Source organism: Tauraco erythrolophus, chromosome 20 (assembly GCF_009769465.1).
Source record: "Tauraco erythrolophus isolate bTauEry1 chromosome 20, bTauEry1.pri, whole genome shotgun sequence".
NCBI classification, from domain to species: Eukaryota; Metazoa; Chordata; class Aves; order Musophagiformes; family Musophagidae; genus Tauraco; species Tauraco erythrolophus.
In genome coordinates, this window is record NC_141484.1 from 5,074,727 (window position 1) to 5,093,685 (window position 18,959).

Below are 18,959 nucleotides of genomic sequence, written 5' to 3' on the forward strand. Positions count from 1 at the left end.
CAGAAGTTTGCAAAGCCCAAGTATGCACTTTAGAGCAGAGCTTCAGCTGATATAATGTGAGTACAGACTCATTTGAAAGAGCTGTCTGCTGGCTAATGAAATTCTAGCATGCTGGGGGCTCTGAGCCACAGCATTTCCCGTTTCTGTGCAAGAATCCTTGGAGGGGCACTCTAGCTCAACCTGGAGAAAGAGTTCAAGTAATTAAAGCAAAGGTTGGAGTTCCTAATTTTAATGTGATTCCTGACTGTGAGCCTTTAAGCCCTACTCGGAAGAGTCACTCGTGCCTTTGTGGCCTGGGGATCAGTGCTGTATTTTGCAGGATTCTTCTGAATTGCTATAGTTCCTCATCAAATGTGTGGGTGATCTTCCTACGAGAACTGCAGAAGTGATATGATTAGTATTATGACAGTACTTGAAAGGCACCGCTTTCTACTATTTATTTAGATCTGAGCATTGATTACTGGTCTTTTAAGGAGCTGCTTTACTCAGTCACCCACTGAATAGGTAGGGATAGCAATTTTGAACAAAGAACACATGTATCTACCAAAAGATAATTCAGTGCTTTATAACCAGAACTATTTAAAGTCAGAATTATCAGTTATATTTTGACTATTAAAGTATGTGGAAGAACCTCAATCTAGAGGTCATAGGATCAAAGAAGTATGCCCCACTGGACATCATGTAAACACTACTTCCATATAACGAGGTTAAAGTCAAGGTGGAGTAGATTGTGGCTGACATTTGCACTCCCAGAGTCAAATTCCATCTTAGCACAGAAAATTATGATGAAGTCAAGCCCTTTCTACCAGTAAAGAATCCAGCTCTTTATTAGATACATGACTACTTCTGGAAAAGTCCAGCAGCAGGAGTAGGTAACAGATTTTTACATCCTTATCTAACCAGCAATGTGTACCTGCTGTGCTCTAGATTTTGCTACTTCTTGCCCTCACTGTTCCTGAAGAGCCAAAGCAAAGCAGGGTGGCTTTCATTTAGGAACATCTTGTTTCATCTCTTCAATTCCTGCAAGAACATATGGCCTCAGCGATTGTTATTTTTATTCTTTAATAGGCAGTTTTATGGCAGTTTTACTTAGAGACTAAGCAGGTTGGGGGAGCCTGGGCTAGGTGCTGTGTACTAGAAAACAATGTAAATTATTTTGACTTCTGAATATGAGCATTGCATTGTTCTGGCTAAAGAAGGTAAAGAGCCTTCTGCTAATGAACATAACCTCATGTAACGAGCCATTACTGCCTTCAGTGACAGTAAAACATCACTGTTTGGTTCCAAGGTTTGTGAGTCAGGTTTTCCCCATGCAATTCCATGTGGCATAAAACATGCAGTGTATGTCCTTCTAGCTCAAGTTGGCACTGACACTTCTGCTCTGCCCCGCATCTTCTCACCCACAGGAATTTTCAGTACGGGTCTCACTCAAAGCCTTTGGAAGTGAATGGAAGTCTTTCCATCCTCACTGAGCTTTGGACCAGGTAATAAATGAATATTTTTGGTGCAAAAAAGTTAACGTCCCTCTCCCAAAAAGAGAAGTTACAAATGTAAATCCCTTACAGAAAGTTTTTGCCTTATATCACTGCAAAGACTCTTCTTGGCTTCCACATACTGACCAAGCGTAAAATAGTGAATAACATTTATTTTTGAATTTATGGATTGAGTTCACAGGGATTTTAATAGCACTGGGGTTATGGAAGTGCTATTTAATAAGGACCACAGATCATGGGCCCAAATCCTTACCTTTACCTCAAGGACTTGTAAACTCACTATTTAACTCAAATCTCTTTATTGGAGGCCTTAGAATGTATCCACCTGGAGGCTGAAAAATTGAAAGGTAGAAGGCTGCGCAAACATGGAGTGAGGGAATTTAACCAGCGGGAATGTAGCCTATAAAATTAAACTTCAAGAACTGTTTAAGAAAAATTAAAGCTTGTGCAACAGCTGGGGTTTCTCTCCACATTAGTTCATTTCTTAGTGACTCAAATGTTACAGTTCTCATTAATATAGATTTCATATTTGAGATCATCTTCTGTACTACTATAAGTCTTATTCTGGTTGCAAAGGACAAAATAATGATTCACTGTGATGTCCCTTTAGGAAAATACAGCATGCTGAAACACCACCTCCCACCCTCCTTATGATATTAAGATTTATTGGTGGCCCAAATAAAAAAATCTTAGATTCACACTGCACCCCAACTTTCTCTAATCCGAACTGCCAGAATATCCCAATTTCAGGCATGGTGTTAAAATATTCCTGGAATTTATGGTGAATATTGAGGAACAAAAGTAAAGGTGTTTCTTTTCAATGGCTGTATGACAGTGCCTCCAACAAAAAGAAATGTGCTCTTGTGTGGTGTGCAGAAGAAAAGACCAAGCTTTGCTTCAATCTCACTTAGACCCTGCATATTATTCCTTCAGAACCTGGTCTCATTCTGCCTGCTCTTGACCTTCAAGGTTCACCTCCTAAGCTTTTAAAATAACTTGCTACTTAGATAGTTTGAAATCTAAGCTCCTGAAAAAAATTAATTGTGATAATTATGTCAGGCTCTGACAGCATTCAGAGATGATGCTGATGGCGTTTTCTAGATATTCCAAGAATTTTCATTTCTCTGTAAGTGGCTAGAAACTCTGGGTTAACTGTATTACTAGACCAGTTAGCACTTTAGTTACATGCAACCTAAATCCATTCAAGAAGGCTGAAAAGTAGCAAAAATTATAGGAAATGGTGGAAAACAGGTTAATAGAAGTTTAGGACACAGTCCTAACATGATGACACCAAGGATGTTACGGTTTCTGCTAACTTGCAGGCAGAACTGCTCGTGCTTACAATTTTGCATGCTCAGAGATACATGGAAATCAAGAGAACGGCAAAACCTGATAATTAGATGTGCAGCCACAGATTGTTCCGTTCTATGGTGACCGTTATGACTCTACCTGCAAAGCTGCAGATGCCAATAATAATGCTTGCATCATGACAGATACCCCTGTAAGACCAGAAGTGTGGTGATGAAGTCAAAAGATTAGGATTCTTTGAGTGGCATGAGTTGCCATTTCAGGAGCTGGATTTTTACAAGTGATTGTGAAAGTATGGTCCTATATGCACAATGCTCACTGTCTCATTGTGGAGCAATGGGAAGCAGTAAGTCTGGCGTTAAAGCGTGCTGCTGAAGACTTCTGAGATAACAGAACCCGACTGGTCATCTGGACCAATTATCTGTTGCATAGCATTGTGCTCATGCCTGTGTTCTACAGACTGTGTGCTCGTTGCCCAGGACTTGCCCTCTTCACCCAAAAATGTTGTTTTATAAGGCTCCACATGTATCCTATGGACATTTTGCCTTGATTCCTCATACTTGCCTTGCCCATCTTCTGGAAGGCTGGATGCATGAGGTAAGAAAGTGCTCCGAGACTCATCGATGGGAATCTTTAACTGCTCACTGGAGGTAGGTTCTTGAGACAAGTCTGAAGATCTCATGAGGTGCTGAGTATACACGCCTTCAGACAGAGAGCCAGACTGTGTCTCGCTGTGCACACGCAGCCAACGATGATGCCGGCTGAAGTAATTATAATGTTGATGTTTCCCTAGCTTTTTTTTCCCTAAAAATCTCAACGGCTGCTTGGAGCTAGAGGACTTGTCTATGCTTTTTGATGTAAGCCCTGACATGGTTAGATTGCTCATGTAATCTGTGCAATATTCAGTGTTACTATCAAAGGCACTACACTCTGCCAGGCCTTCTTTCAATGTTAGGCAAGGCTTCATGTCATGGACTTGGAGAACATCAGGTGCACTGCCACCCAGGCCACTGCCTGCCTGCTGGGATATGTCATGTGAGGAGGAGTAAATCAGGTCTAATTCTCTGGGGCTTAATGCGTCACTGGAGTCATAGTCACTGTCAGTTGGAAGGAATACTTCAGAGCAGCCTTCTTCATCTGAGCAGGGCTGGGAATCTGCAAAGAGAACTGATTAACATTAAGAAGACAAGTACAGGAGAGAAATTGCTTAACTGTCATTTATATATTTTTTGCCTTAATTTAGAATCAAATCTATGATTGTGGAAATGCATGTGTGTCTCCTCTGTGGAACTGCCCATGGGCCTAGGTGACAGCAAAGACAGTACTCTGGGAGGATTTACTTTACAGATGTGTTAGAGACATGGTGGCAGAATTAGGAAAACCAAAAAGGATTCATTTATTATATTAAGTACGGGGAAGAACTTGAATTTGTATTGGGACTAAGTTCTGAAAGAATCTGTTTTCTTTTATCTTGTTTTCACCAAATTTCATAGAGATGGAGATTTGGGAGAGAGGAAAACTGTAATCCAGGTTCTGTTTTTATTAAGATGTTAGCTGAGTTACTCCAGATTTATACCTCTGTAACTGTGAGTAAGGTGCAACTGTACGTATGTGCAAGAGGCTTGAGGCAAGGCATGGAGGCAGATGAAAAAAACCTACCCTTTCTCCCATCAAGTGCATTATATATGCTCAAATCCAAACCAGACATGATTAATTCAAATGTGAATTTGTTGACCAAAGCTCCCACTGGCACTGAAATCACTGCTGTCTTTTGGCTACAGAAGGATCAATAACATAATAAATAGTGGCATGTGTGATAGAATGGAATGATGCTCCACCGCCCTGCATAGTTTGTGTTGGAAAAATGTAAATTTTATACAGTGCTGACTATTCACTTTGACCTAGTGTAAATTATCATATAGCACAGCAACAATGAATCGAGCCATTCAGGACAATATAATGCTCTAGGTTACATGATCCCAGAGCTAAGGATTATTCTGCACTCATGGTCTGTAATACAGGGAAAAAATTAGCTCAGGGAGAGATGCTAAGGAGGAACACCACTGTGTAATGGAGCGAATCAAAGCACCATCGTCTTTGGGTTTATTTTCTTTTAACCTAATCTAATCAGAGTAGATTTATTCATTTTTCTTAACTATATAAAACTGCCAATTTGAAAAAACAAATCCTTATTACCAAAATGGACATGGCAGTTGTTTACCACAGCATCTGTTGCTTTTGTTTCTACGGTTTCATTTACTTGTTGCTTAAAGACAGCTCAACAGAATGACGGTTCACATTTTTCTCCAAAGTCCTTATTCTGTTAGCAAATTAGGTGTTACTGTTTAATTTGCTTCATCTTTATTTGCTGTGATCCATTTCTTTCATCAGTTTAATTTTCCAGCTGTTCAGAGAAGCAATAATGGTCAATTAAGTGGGTATTTGTTTGTGTAATTCTGTGTTTTGAAGTGCTTATCTAAAACACTGGGAGCACTGAGGTATGTGAAAACGACTGTTAAATCAATCTGGACTATTTGCACTAAAATTTGCTTTATCAAAACAAAGCAAGAGGAGCATGAGAAAGAATTGCTCCAAAGCAGAGGAACAGTCAAAGCATGGAAAGAAAACAGCTGTAATACCAGAGAAACAGAAGGTGACAAACAGAGGCTATGGAAGAGTCTGACACAGATTCTTGACAAATTATTAGAAACTATGGTGAAGAATAGATAGATACATGAGTGATGAGAAAGGGTCAATAGCTTTTGCTTAGTAACTCATGTCTCACCAAACTCTGAACACGTGCACAATTAATACACAGGCATCCTTAGATTTCTGAAGAGCTTTTGACAGATTCTTTGCCACAGGTTCTGAAGCAATGAAGCTGTGATTGAGATAAAGAGAAAGCCCTCTCCGTATATTAATAGCAGACTGTTGGCGTAGGCAACAAATGAAGTAGTCAGCTTTCACTATGGATGGATTTTACTGGACGTCATAGGGAAGTCAGTGATAGCACTTGTCCCTTCCAACCGGTTGATTAATTGATCTGGAAGAGTGAGGTGACAAATTTGGCTGATGATGAGCAATTATTCTGAGTAGTTGAAACAAAAAATAATTGTAAAGGTTGTAGAAGGTTCTCAGAATATTGCAGGGCAAATGACTGGTAAAATGATTGTTAAAATACCTTGGGAGGTATAAGAAAAATTTACTGCTTTTATAAAAAGACATACAAAATCCAATATAATTAAAATGAGTTCAAAGATTTCACTTGATGAACAAAGAAAAATTCTCTTACCACTCACAGCTTTTCTCCTCTGGATTCTAGCCTCAGGTGAAGCTGGAGGTGAAGGAAGACAATCTAGATGTGAAGAGGTTGAACTGATTTTCTTTTGAGACTGTTCTTCTGAAAGATCCACAAGCTTCTTTATGGGCAGGCCAGCTGCTGGCTGCTTGTATCTTGCATACTGCAGTGCTTCTGTGATCCACCTTGTTTCCCTCCAGATCTCATCAATTTGCTGTAGAGAAAAAAGTGGTGAAAAAGTACGGTTAAGACTGTATATTAATTTTACCTAAGTGTGTACCTTCTTCAAGTGCCCAAGTAGGTATGTAGTCACCGCCAACAGAGAGAAGGAGGATCCCCTGACAGGACACTTCAGATTAAAGTGGTCTGAACTGCCTTTGGTTAGGTGCTTGTTCTCCTCCACCACTGCAGAGGCTTCTTGGGGCCACCAGACTCTCCAATTCAGTACCTCAATTAAGAAGCTGTAGTTAGGAGAGGTGAATCCAGGCCTAAACTCTGACATGGAAAGAAAATGAAAATTGTCTTTTGATGGAGCATAAAATTTGATCAATTTTGTAGCACACTTGAAAGCTTTTTCATTCTGTACTGGAATGAAAGCAAGACTTCTTGAGCATCCTTGCAAACTCAGGATTATGTTCAAAAGCAGAGTGCTCAGGTCAAACCTGATCTGAGTTTTTAACAGAAGAAGAGTATACATACATGTGGAAGAATATTCATACATGGAGGGTTGAAGCACAGCTACGAGCCAAACTGCAGGTTTCTCCTTTATCATCATTTTGGTCTGTATGCATTTTAGTAGTATAAATCTACACTAAGACAATTCTAACACATGCCTGTTGATGGCAATAAGAGACAAGTGCCTAAATCAATAGCAGGATATAGCGTTAAGTATCTATGCAAAGGGGAAAGATGCTGTTTAATGTGGGTCTTGAGAGTCTTTTGGTAATGGAACGCTTTTAACATCTTCAAGGAATTGAAGATCTTTGATGACTGAGCAAATGTTGCTGCAACCAGCAAAAGATAGTAGCTGTGAGTATAATATTCTGAGTTCTCCAGCACATACTCTTAGCTGGAGATACTTCTTCACAAAATGCACATTCAAAGTGTGAAATTTATTGCCAAAGGATACTGTAGATGCCAGATTACCTAGGGTAGTTCTTGATGAGACATGCTGGAGAAAGGATAGCTGGACAGATGGATCTTTGTTTTGACCTAGTATGGCCATTTTTATGCAAAGGTGAAATCCCGACTCCAATGATGTCATTGCAAGCCTTGCCACTGAGTTAATTTGAGCTAAGAATATACACTGATAAGAATAGCAAATTGTTCAGAGATTAATTCATAATCCTACATCATTTCAAGTCTTCAGTGTAGCTCCATGAAGAGAATGCCAGTTAGCAAATGCCTCACCTATTGGATTTTGGAGGTTTTATATTTCCTTTCTATGATTCTCCCTCAACCCCAAACAAAAATCGTACTGCATGCAGTTTAGTAACGTTCTGGTAAAGACTCCAAGTACCTTATCTGTTGTGTGGTTTTTTTTTTGTGGTGTGTTTTGTTTGTTTGTTTGTTTGTTTTTAATTTTTACTTTTCAGTTGCACTCTGACTCCTTTTCAGAACTGCATTTATATAGACTCCCTTGCTCTTTACAATGTTTGGTTTGTGTAGTAACTTCAACACTGTCTTAGATCTAGGATCACACAAATGCTCTTGCGGTTTTGTGGTCACCACTGAAGATTGCGGTATGTGGTGGGCTGAGATATTTTTGCCAATAGGTGGAATACAGCTGGTTTTCATTTGAGAGGGAACCTGACAAGGCTAATACACTGTCACAATAATTCAACATAAAACACCGAAGTTTAAAATGATTTCTCATAATTTCCCAGCATATATATGTGACTCAAACACTTTGGAGAAGAAGAACACAGAACTGTCTATACAGTGCCTACATATTAATATACATATTTTTGATGTGAAGGATAAACATTTTCCAAATTCTCCTGCACACTGGGAAAAAACTACATTTTCTGATTGTGAGAATGGGAAGATGAGAAGGAAGAAGATGACTGAGTGGTGAAAGTGCAATGGAGCATTCCTCTCTGCCCCCCTGCAGATTGCCAAAAGCTCCGAAGTCAACGTGGCAACAGGGATCTGAATTCAGAGCAGAGAGGAATAAATATTACCGTCTTGTTCATAAATACTATCATCTTGTTCATAATTATGGAAGGCCAAACATATTATCAATGAGGTAAATGGATGTCTTGGCCCCTATTCCAACAGAAGGTTGCTTGAATATCAAGAACATAGAGTTGTACATTTATCTGCACCTCACTTGTAGAAAGACAGACCCTCCATGTCCATTGATGCACTCTGCAAAGGTCATGAATTTTATCTCTAAATAACCAATTGCCAAAATGGTTTGCAAAAGGACAGGCCTTGCTATGCTGCACAAGGGGGTGTAGTTCAAAGACCCCAGAGTTGAGTAGGCAAAGTCCTGATCTGGGAACAGTACAGGAAAATCAGTGTGAGAGACAGGGAATAAGCAATTAGGCGAGTATGATAACATTTGTGATCCTTCTGCACTATGGGAACGAAGCAGTATCAGTGCATGGTTCCGGTCAGACTTACAGATGCTTTTGGGTCTAGCTTGCCATCTTCAAGGCAGAGCTGCTTTCTTCACTGTGATATTGTTGATGAAGATTGTCTTCACAACCTAGTCTGAATTTTCATTTTAATTTTTTTTAATCGACCACTTATCATGGTGAAAAACATCCTTAATTCACAAAGACAAACTATTATACAAACGAATGCCCAAGCATGGTACTAGCTTACCTCACATTAGATGGGAGTGAGTTTTACAAGCAGACTGACACATTGCTTTATAACAGTCTAGTATAACTGTCATTTGATTTTACCCATAAAAATCCTTGTATAAAAGCAACAACTAAGGAAATCATGTTCTGGGTTTGAATTTCATAAAAACAGAATTGCACTTTTGATACAACTGCTCTTTTTATGATGTCTGTGAATAATTCTCCATTTAGATTTCAAATTACAGCCCTATGCAATTTTTAAGAAAGCCACCTTAAAATCTCCTTGGAATAGTCAGAAACAGACTATTACCTGTATGTAGTCTATAACTTGCTGGTGCCTTTGTTTGGCTGCAGCGACTTCACTGTCTGAAATTGCTTCCCTTAGGGATTGCTGGGTTTTCAGAGAGTCCAGCTCTATGACAGCAGAAAGGCGGCAATACAGGCTTATAAATTTTTCCTTGTAACAGCAAAAATGAACTGTGAAAAGACCAAGCGCAAAGGAAACATTGTTATATTCTGCTTATGAAATATGAAATCTTTAGCTTTCAGAACACAAATTTTATTAAATATAATTACTAACTCTGGATGGGTTACTTTAAGCTAGAAATAAATAATGCAGGCTCTAATTCTCCTCTTATTTCACTGGATTTACTCTTTACCTTCACTGATTTCAAGAGAGTCATTTCTAATTTATATCTAAGTGAAGGGATAATCAGGTCCTTAGTATGCAACTCCAGAGGCTATCTTTCCCTTGATAGCTTTAATCAGAAAGGCTGTTTCTGAGGCTTTTATAGCTCATCATTTCTTTTATCAAGAAAGTAGTGACATGACTGGAAAATAGAACTCATCTTTTATTTTTTTTTAATTGAGTGTTTCAGAAAGAAAGCATCATTTCGAAGAATGATAACTTTCCCTTGGGCTAGGCTGGCTTAAATCAGTAACTTCCACGTAAACGACTCAGCAGTAAAAGCATTTCAGTGATCTCACAGTTTGGGTGGAACAATTAAAACTCTTGTAGGTGTTATCACACACATCACCCTCTGAACTCTCATGCAGGACAGTAACACAGAAAGTTCAGACATGACCTCTTGCTTTGTGTAATTTGGCTTTGGAGTAGCAGAGAGATCTGAGCTGCCTCTAGAAGAGTAACCAGACAACAGAGGCAGAACAGCTGCAGTGCTATGGAGCTTCACAAATATTTATTTACCTGACCTCTTAAAGCTACATTATTGCAGAACCTGCAACTGCTCAGGCAAAACTTCCAGTTATCTCTATGAACTGCAGTACAGACATACGGAAACTTGCTGAGGGAAAACAAGTTTTCAGAAATACTCCCTCATTCATTGGTGCCTCAGTAAATGCAAGCATACAGCCTGATCTTGTTAGAGCAGCAAATGCCAGTTGGCTCACTACTGCTGCTTGTCTGGATTGTGGCATGATGTTTTTCAGGGTGTTTCAAGTGTAAATTGCATGAATTATTCTTATAGATATTAAAAAAGAAATAAAAACAGCGTCACATGTCTACTTGTCCCTTGCGAACAACATGATTAGAATAATTGAGAAGAATTTCTCAAAGTAAGAAATCCAATCACAGAAACATCATTAGCATAACAATAAAGGCCTAATCTGAACACAGAAATCCCACAAAAAATAGTGAAAGAAAGAATTCTACCTTCTGGTTTCTCAGTGATGCCTAGATATTGCAGGGATCGAGCCTGAATAGTGTGTGGTCTTACAGTATATATGCCATATGTGGTGGACTCTTGAGTGAATTACAGCCGCGGTTTCAGCTTCAGTGCTGAAGTTTCTAGCCTTTGTGGTTTTAAGTCAGACCCTTTAATGTTACTTTAACAAATGTTACTTCAACATAGTCTTTTGTGGTTATGCAATTATATAGTTGGTAGCCACCAGCTAATGGGGAATGGAAGCTTCTAATATTTGAGATGTGAATCACATTCACTTTATAGAACATCAGGGATACATATATAATAAGTCATATAGAAATGTCATCTGCCTTTGGCCAGATGATTGCTTACTTAAAAAAATACTCAAAAGTAAAATTCGGCTTTCCATACTGTTTTCTCTACCATGAACTGCTTTCCCACTGCAGCAACGTTGCTAAACAGAGAGGTCTGCACCCAGAATGCCTTTTGAGAGATTACTCTGTTTATCTGCACCACATCATCCCATCAGTGTCTATTGCTCTGTCAGCCCAATGCAAACTGTGTCCCAGAAGTGAGAATGGCTCCTGCCCCCGGCCTGTGTACCACATAATGAGAGTTAAATAGTCTGCAAAACCTCTTCTGTGGAGATTAATTTCACCAGAGATGAATATGCTTCATGCATTAATTTGCACAGCGAATGCAGCAGTCACCTCTCACAGGGAGAAATTATATGCTCAATACATGGAGTCTAACTGTAGACTCCAGGGTTGCATGTCAAGAAGATAAGTCGTCTGGCTTTAGGGTACTACAGCCATGGCCATATGACCCACAGCACTGAACTAACTCTTCTAGTTCAATTAGGTTAGTTTTCTTTCAAAAGGGTAACTTTTTCTTGGCAGACTACAGCAGCTCATGTATTGTCTGCCTGTACCACTCACAATTTTATGGCAGCTTTGCTGTCATCTGTCCTCCCACAACCAGCATAAAAACCCGAAGTTGTCACAGACACCACTTTGTGTGCTCTGGCTGCTGTGACATAAATACTATCGTATATTCCTGCCTGATCCACATGAAATTTGTGTTGGTGGATGATGGTAGGTGACAGATCTATTGTGACTGCAGAAACCCAGTCTTGGTAAGACCCTCCATTAACATCTAAACATCGTTCTCCTACACCAGTGACTCTAACAGCACTTAGCAATGATATACAGGCAATAGGATGATGCTGGTAATGGTATCGCATAACCTGAGAGAGATATCACTGAGGACACAGTTGCCTCTAGAGACCTATTCTGTAGTGGTTCCTTGTGTACTGACTCCATCAGTTTTGGCTCATATCTTTCTCTCTTCTCCAAGGCAGAGGAAAGAAAGATATCCAGTTTTACAGGCCAGAAGGAAACAGAGGAGACTAACGTGTAAGGCTCAGCCGTCCCCATACTTACAATATTCTTTCTAAAAAGAACTATTAAGTCTTTATGAGCTGCTTTTATGTGGAACCTTTCTTTTCTCTGTGGACCAAAGAAGCAGCAATGAGAAATAGAGAACCCTGAAGCTAAAGCATCTTATGCCTTCTGTGAGACAGCTGGAAAACTCTGTTTTAGGGAATTCTTACCCAGACAGCAATGCAGTGGAACAAGAGGGCTGAATCTGCTACAGCACAGGATGTGCTCCCTAAAGAAATAGATTCAAGTCCAGTGCTTCGGTATTTTTCACAATAGGCTTTTGCTGCACCACAGCAAGAGGACTGAGTATCCTGCATTTTTCCAGGAATCAAAAGGAAAAAGATGACCCTCACTTGGGAAACTCCACTCAGACCTTTCAGAAAGTTGTGAGGGAGTCAGACGTTGAGCAGGACTGTCTGCAACCAGGAACTGCAAAAATTCTCCTCCACAAACCTGGTGATTATTCTTGTGACAATATAGACGGATTATTTTTGCATCTCCTTTCACGCTCCGACCTTGCCATGTTTTGTGTAACTTTTTGGTTCTGTTTTTCAAAGAACATCATCTTCTAAATAAGCTTATGTAGACACATACTGGATAACTGTGGGCTTTGCTTTATGCTTTGCATTTCAATAACGATCGCTACAGTATACGCTTTAACCGCTCTGCTCTCTCTCACTTGTACACAGTTATAGGTAGTGTTGTTGCCAAAGCCATCATGTGATTTATTGGCTCTCCACTGGGACAAGGGGGAAAACAGATACAACTTTGTGATTTTATTATAAGGAGACTGGGTTAATATTTCTAGGTGAAGCAAGCTACTATACCGAGTTCAAACATCTGAAGAGGGAGGTTAAGAAATCCTGAGTGTGGGGTGTAAGGATTATTCTGTCCTGGGGCAGTGCAGACGTCGTCTGAGGCGGGGAGCAGGAGAAGAAAGGAGACATTGTGACCCAGTTCCAACACCTCCTGTGTATACAGACGGAAGTGCTTAGCCTGTAGAGGGACACGCGCGGGGGAAGAAACAGGAGAGAATTACAACATGGCACTTATATAAACAACACCCCAAATGATATAAAACATTAAAGAAAATTTGCACAACATCAAGCTCGGAATTTTTATAAAACATAAATATTTGAGGGGGGGCCCCTAAATGTGGGTTCATGTCACTACATAAAATAAAGATTTAAAGCTGCAATGTTCCACATTAAAACAACACACACAGGCACAACCCCCCTGAAAACAACATTTATGTTTCTTATTAGGCAGAAAATGATCACATGCCATGTGCTTTTCAAGATTATGATTGCATAATTATGTGAAAACATGAAAATGGATTCAATTAAAAACCTTTAAGATTCAATTTAGGGTTGGTTAAGAGAAATATGCAGCTCTCCCTCAACACAGCACTGAAAAGGTTTAACAAGTGCTGCAGCAAGAGAAAATGGCACGCACAGGAGTTGGCCTGAGGCTGCTGGAGAGCTGCTGTTCGCAGCACTGCGTTTTACCCTGAGTGTGCACCAGTGTCACTGTCCATAATTCTGTTTACCACAAAAATAATGAAAATACATAAATAAATCTGTCGAATTAAAAATTCAGTTCATTAACATAGAAGTTTGGTCCTGAATCATCAAAACGTTTACAACTGTTTAACTGCACGGTCACATTTATGTCTGGCTCTCATGCACAATAGATGAGCTTAAATGCTTGTCGGAAACACAGCCTAAGGAGCATACTGCACATTGATTTAAATATTTTTTTGTCCCTAGCTCAAAAAAAAAAGATGCACAAAAGCTCTGACCTCCAAGAAAATACACTAGCACAGAGACCTGTACAGAGCCCTATTGAATTAGAGTGACTGACCACAAGGCAGCACACCATCTGTCTTAATTTTGGATTTACTTGAGTCTTACTTGGCTCTTCCCAGGCTAGAAGGTGCAGCACTGATGGATTTCTTTTTAAAAGCAAAGCCTAAACCTTTCAAAATCAAGAAATGTAGAACCAGATTAATTTATTTTAAGGCCACATCTTTCTAGCTGCACAAACAGACCTTGAAGTGAATATAAAGATGATTTACTTCTACTTTAAGCTCTCTTTACCCTTGTAGACCAAAATAAAATGGAATTCATGTAAACAAGAAACAAACTCCTTAGCTTATTTTTTCATGGATCTTTCACATCATAGATTACCCTCCCTGACTTTATTTATTCACATATGCATTTCTTGTACCTAAATGTAAAGCCAGAAGCCAGATACCTCTCCTCACCCACAGCAATCTGGAGGTCTGGAATGACGTGTTTTAGAAGTGCCACATTTATCTCTGTGTAAAAGATTAGCAAAATGCTGTGTCTTCAGCAGGCCTTTCATACCCCCTCACTATTGGCTCCAAAAGAGCAGCCAATTGCCCTGCTTGCCTGGAAAAACACCTATTTTAGTTTGCCACCTGAGTAAAGGTGCTCGCAACTACTAGTTTCATGCAAAAGTGCTTATTTGCACCTGCCTGAAGTTGCACAAACATGCCAACAGATGCAAAAATAGGTTTAACTGAAAATTTGTCTCTTAATCCATGTGTGTTCAAATACCCAGGAAAACAACTGTTTTATTGAAGATGTTCCCCACATACACGTTTAGAATAATGAAATATAAAACTTCTCTGCTTTTCTTTTCTTGCAACTGTAATATTTAATCCCTACTTGCCAGTCACACAGTTTGTAGCTTTTAGTTGTGTTCTTAAGAATCAGTTTTTAAAAAGGTGATAAATAACACAAAGGAAAATACCTGATGCAGAGGTAGATTGATCTGTTTAAGGAGAGCTTTCACTGCCATCTGGAGCTCATACAAGAACAATTGAGTAGGGCAGTCTGAAGTATGATCCATACTTTCCACAGATTCTGAGCCAGAAAGTGTTTGGATCCATTCCCACTCATCTCTGTATGTTGAGTCAAGTTAAAATTAGAAATATAACAAAAGTTCAGTGCACAAGCAGGAATTCAGTGTATGTGCATTTGGGATCTGTTGATAGTTTAATCCTCATATAGCAAAACATTCTAAACTTGTGCAATCTTGATTGTTTGTGGTTAAAAATCTAACTTTGAAAAGTTTAATTTTTCCAGCACATGTACATCAGGCTGAACATTCCTTACAAACCTCTGAGAGTCCAACTGCCTTTGAAACATTTCACTAAAGCTAATCACTCCAGGTTTTCTTTTTCACATACTTCTTTCCCTATCTACCACAGTATTTTAAAAAGCATGCATTGGAAATGACAACAGTGACAATTAGCAGGAAGTTTAATTTCTATGACAGACTCTCCTGTACTCACTGGAGTCAAAGAACTTCCTGATTTGCTCAACATATATTCGTTCTAGACATGATAAACATGGAAATCATCTTTTTGCATCAAATCCTTAATTCACCCTGCCCAGTGTTCAGTCTTGAAAAGCAGCCAGCACCAAAAGTACAAGGAAAAAGTACAGGAAACCTCACTACAAGACGAGTAATAGATGTGGTACAATTTTCTCCTAAATAAAGATCTGATCTTAAACTTCAAGAGTCAGAGATTGTTATAAACTCTGAAGCACTAGGCTTTATACTCCTTCCAAAATTTTTGTTAGTATTAACTAATACATTCTGGATATCCTTGTTATCCATATAGATATCCAGTTCTTTTTTTCCTTGTGCAAAATTATCAGCTGGTTGCTGAAATGATATGGCATTAAAAGGCTCCAGAAAAAAGCCAGTAAAATGTGTTGCCCACTAGGCAAGAACTAGGCAGTACAAATAAGTGCACTTGCCCAGCAGATAAATTCACTAGAGGGTGAATCAGGGCTGCAGGCCATGATCTTCCGAACGGATATATGGAAGATGATTATCACTGTGCAGAATTGGAGTGATCACAGAATACTGTCCTTAGAAACCAATGGGCTCATATGTATGTATTCTGGATGGGCCTTCAGGTTGCTGGAAGCACACAGGTGCACTTGTTTAGTTCAGTGCTCATCTCCATGAGGGTTCACACCTGAGCCAAACTTTGCTGGCACCTACAGTTTTGCACCTACAATTGCGAAATTGCCTTAGCATTTAAATTTGACCAGTTGTTTCAAACTTAGAAAAAATATTCTCTCTCTATGTATATGTGTGTAAATATGTATATAGTCACTCACTTGGAGACGTTGCTGTTGTCTCGGATTTTGACATGACACAGGACATTGGGCAACTTCTGCAACACAAGTACTTTGATTTGATCCACAGAACTGCAGAGTTTAAGGTAACCCAGATACAAGCCGGGAGGGAGGCGTTGCTGACTTCGTTTGTGATAGGAAAGTATGTCCTGTTTTAAGAGAAACAGTCCTACATAAAAATATCATTTTTTTCCACATAAGCGGAAGAGTTTGAGATCAAAAAGCAACAAATGTTTTTACAGCCGTCTTTTTGTTTCAACAGTGTTCCCAATTCACAAAGCATTTAAGCACATGCTTAAGCATATAAATAATCTCTGGGAGTTCAGATGCACTTGGACAAATTCTTTCTTAAAGCCATACACAGGTTCTCTAAGCTCTCCACATCATGCAGGAGCTGGATCTAAAACCCTGAGGTTTCAACCTTCTACAACTGTAGTATTTAAACTAGCTTAAATAACAGCCACCTCCACACTCCTGTCTGATCATTTCAGCAGTGAGCTGGGTCAGGGAACTGATTCAGCTGAAAAATAACTCAGGAAAAGGAGCATTTTTCAGCCAGAGCAGTTCCCTGGTTCATGTTTGGTGTGTAGGTACACGGAGCAGAGCAGCATTGGGAAAACGGTATCAGCTGGGGAAGGTGGGATGGAGGGGCTGCATATGCAGGAGATGCATGTAGAGTCACAGGATTCATCTCTCAAAAACCTGTTCTGTATCACCTGCTGTCAACAGGAAGATCTCTATGAGCATGGAGGTTGGTGGTTTGCAAAGTTTAATTAATGGCTGTGTTTTCTGAACAAACATCTTTATTGATAAAATACAGCTTAGAAGGAATTAGTAATGATGACATGTTTGCTGAAGCCAGGAGACATTTTTAAGGCTATGTATAGCAGTCCTCCAAAACTGTCCTAAAAATGATGTCTGCTGCCATCCTGAGAAATGTGTTCTTCTGCACTGGGTGAGGATTAAGACACCTGGCGTTATGCCTTTACTCTTGGAACCATCAAATTATCTGCCAGTGCTATGCTTGGCTCTGACCAATGCAATTAGACCCTCATTTTCACAAGCACTTCATGAACAAAATACCCATTCGATGATTAAACAAGTAATAGAAGAAAGGGTGGGCATTAGATAGGAATGTGTAAACCATTAGGGGAACATTTTTTCCACTAGGATCTCTGTGGAAATCTGATCAGGCCTGTATTTTGGGTTTCCTAATATAAAACTTTTGCACAGATTGACATTTTTCTACACCTTTAACACATTTTAATACATTAAATCTAACATAGATCAGGTAAGTTTTATTGTCTTTTGGAAATTTTTTAACGTTCCTAAAACCTGGTAATGTGTATTTTGATTGCCTGTCAGTTTCTGGTACGAAAAGCACAGTCTTTGCCCAGGAAAGTGCCTCTAATTCAAAAATTAACCACAGCAGTCATCGTTTAGTTGAGGGTGCTAAAGAAGGGGCTAAGACAATGATTCGTCTTGTAGTATTTTGGGTAACCATGCAACTGAGTTTTAGAGAGATTGGCTACTGACATTTTGAGAGAAATAGGTTGCTGTTAACTACAGAAGACATGTATTAGTCTTTATGTGGACTATCTACGTTTAACATGAGTTTGCAGATACCCTGACTCTTGAAGGGCTGAAAACCCGTGGCTCTCAATGATGTTAACTGAACTGATTGTGCAAAGCAACTTCTAAGATCGCTCCTCACCTTGGTACTTACCTAATCGTGAAGTCTAGAGGCAGGTTATGCAGAAATTAAAGGAAGGTTTAGTAATGGTCAGTAAAGAATTCTTTAGCAACTATACCAGGCTACAAGAAACTCTGAACCCCATAGAACAAGTTTATTAAATAGAAGAGTAAGGTTTTAAACCTAGATTTAGTGTTCAAGGTTGGATGGAAAAATGTCATGGAGTGTAGAAATTGTAAGTGTCTGTATAGGTACTTAAGAACATCCCAGAGAATTTTAAAGGTTTTTATATCCCTTGCAATAGAATTCTATAGCATGGTTTCCCGAAACTGATAGAAACTACTATTCTCTGCTAGGACTTTGAAGTAATTTCTTTAGAATCTCATGGATATTTTACATATTAAGGATCTGATCCCAGACCCACTGGAAGTAATAATGAGTCTTTGCTTTCAATGGGAGTCTTGCCATTAATTTTATTGGGCACTGGATTAAGGCCTAAAATTCTACAAGACTCTTCCAAAAATTGGGGCTCTGGCACAGGCCTTACAAAAGCAAATAACATACAGTAAGAGAAGCAAAGCACTACCTGGATTGTTATAAGCAAGATGTCTAATGCTGTTGGCTCCTCTGGAGTTGAAAGGGATTTCCTCTGGCTTTGTAGTTTGGATACCTGCATCCATTTGCCATTAAAAAATGAATAAAGACTCTCCACTTCTCTTATAGTAACTATCAGCATATTGCCATGTCGATCCTTGATTGGCTCATAAAAAACTCTGCCTAAGTTGTGAGTTCCCAACAAATTCTAGAAAACAAGGAAATTATAAAATGGAGGTTATTTATCGCATATCAGGAGAGTGGTATTTTTTGAAACTTAACTTTGTGCTCACTGACATCAGTCCTATCGACTTCAATAAAAAGTAAATACACAGTGTTTCTCAAACCCTTGCGCTACAGTCATATCATTCAGTGGCAAAAGGAAAAATTTTTCCCTAGGTTGTGTTTGTGGATCGAATTGTGGATCCTCCAAAGTTATTGCGTCCAGCAGTGCTTAGTCCAACATTTAATGG

At 39.3% G+C, this 18,959-nt stretch overlaps 1 protein-coding gene across 2 annotated transcripts in view; it reads right to left on the bottom strand.

Annotated features, from left to right (window-relative positions):
* Positions 1 to 3,159: 3,159 nt before the first annotated feature.
* The window catches only part of ANKFN1 (ankyrin repeat and fibronectin type III domain containing 1), a 66,163-nt gene continuing 50,363 nt past the window's right edge, over positions 3,160 to 18,959 (bottom strand). The window contains exons 11-17 of one of the 2 annotated variants that reach the window (XM_086624066.1): positions 18,479 to 18,694; positions 16,182 to 16,348; positions 14,797 to 14,947; positions 12,846 to 13,014; positions 9,223 to 9,389; positions 6,094 to 6,313; positions 3,160 to 3,956 (exon numbers count right to left, since the gene is read on the bottom strand). In XM_086624066.1, coding sequence (XP_086480192.1) covers positions 3,160 to 3,956; positions 6,094 to 6,313; positions 9,223 to 9,389; positions 12,846 to 13,014; positions 14,797 to 14,947; positions 16,182 to 16,348; positions 18,479 to 18,694 — 1,887 coding nt within the window. Of the gene's footprint in view, positions 3,957 to 6,093; positions 6,314 to 9,222; positions 9,390 to 12,822; positions 13,015 to 14,796; positions 14,948 to 16,181; positions 16,349 to 18,478; positions 18,695 to 18,959 lie in introns of those variants that run through there. The other variant, XM_009984646.2, reaches the window with a different exon arrangement.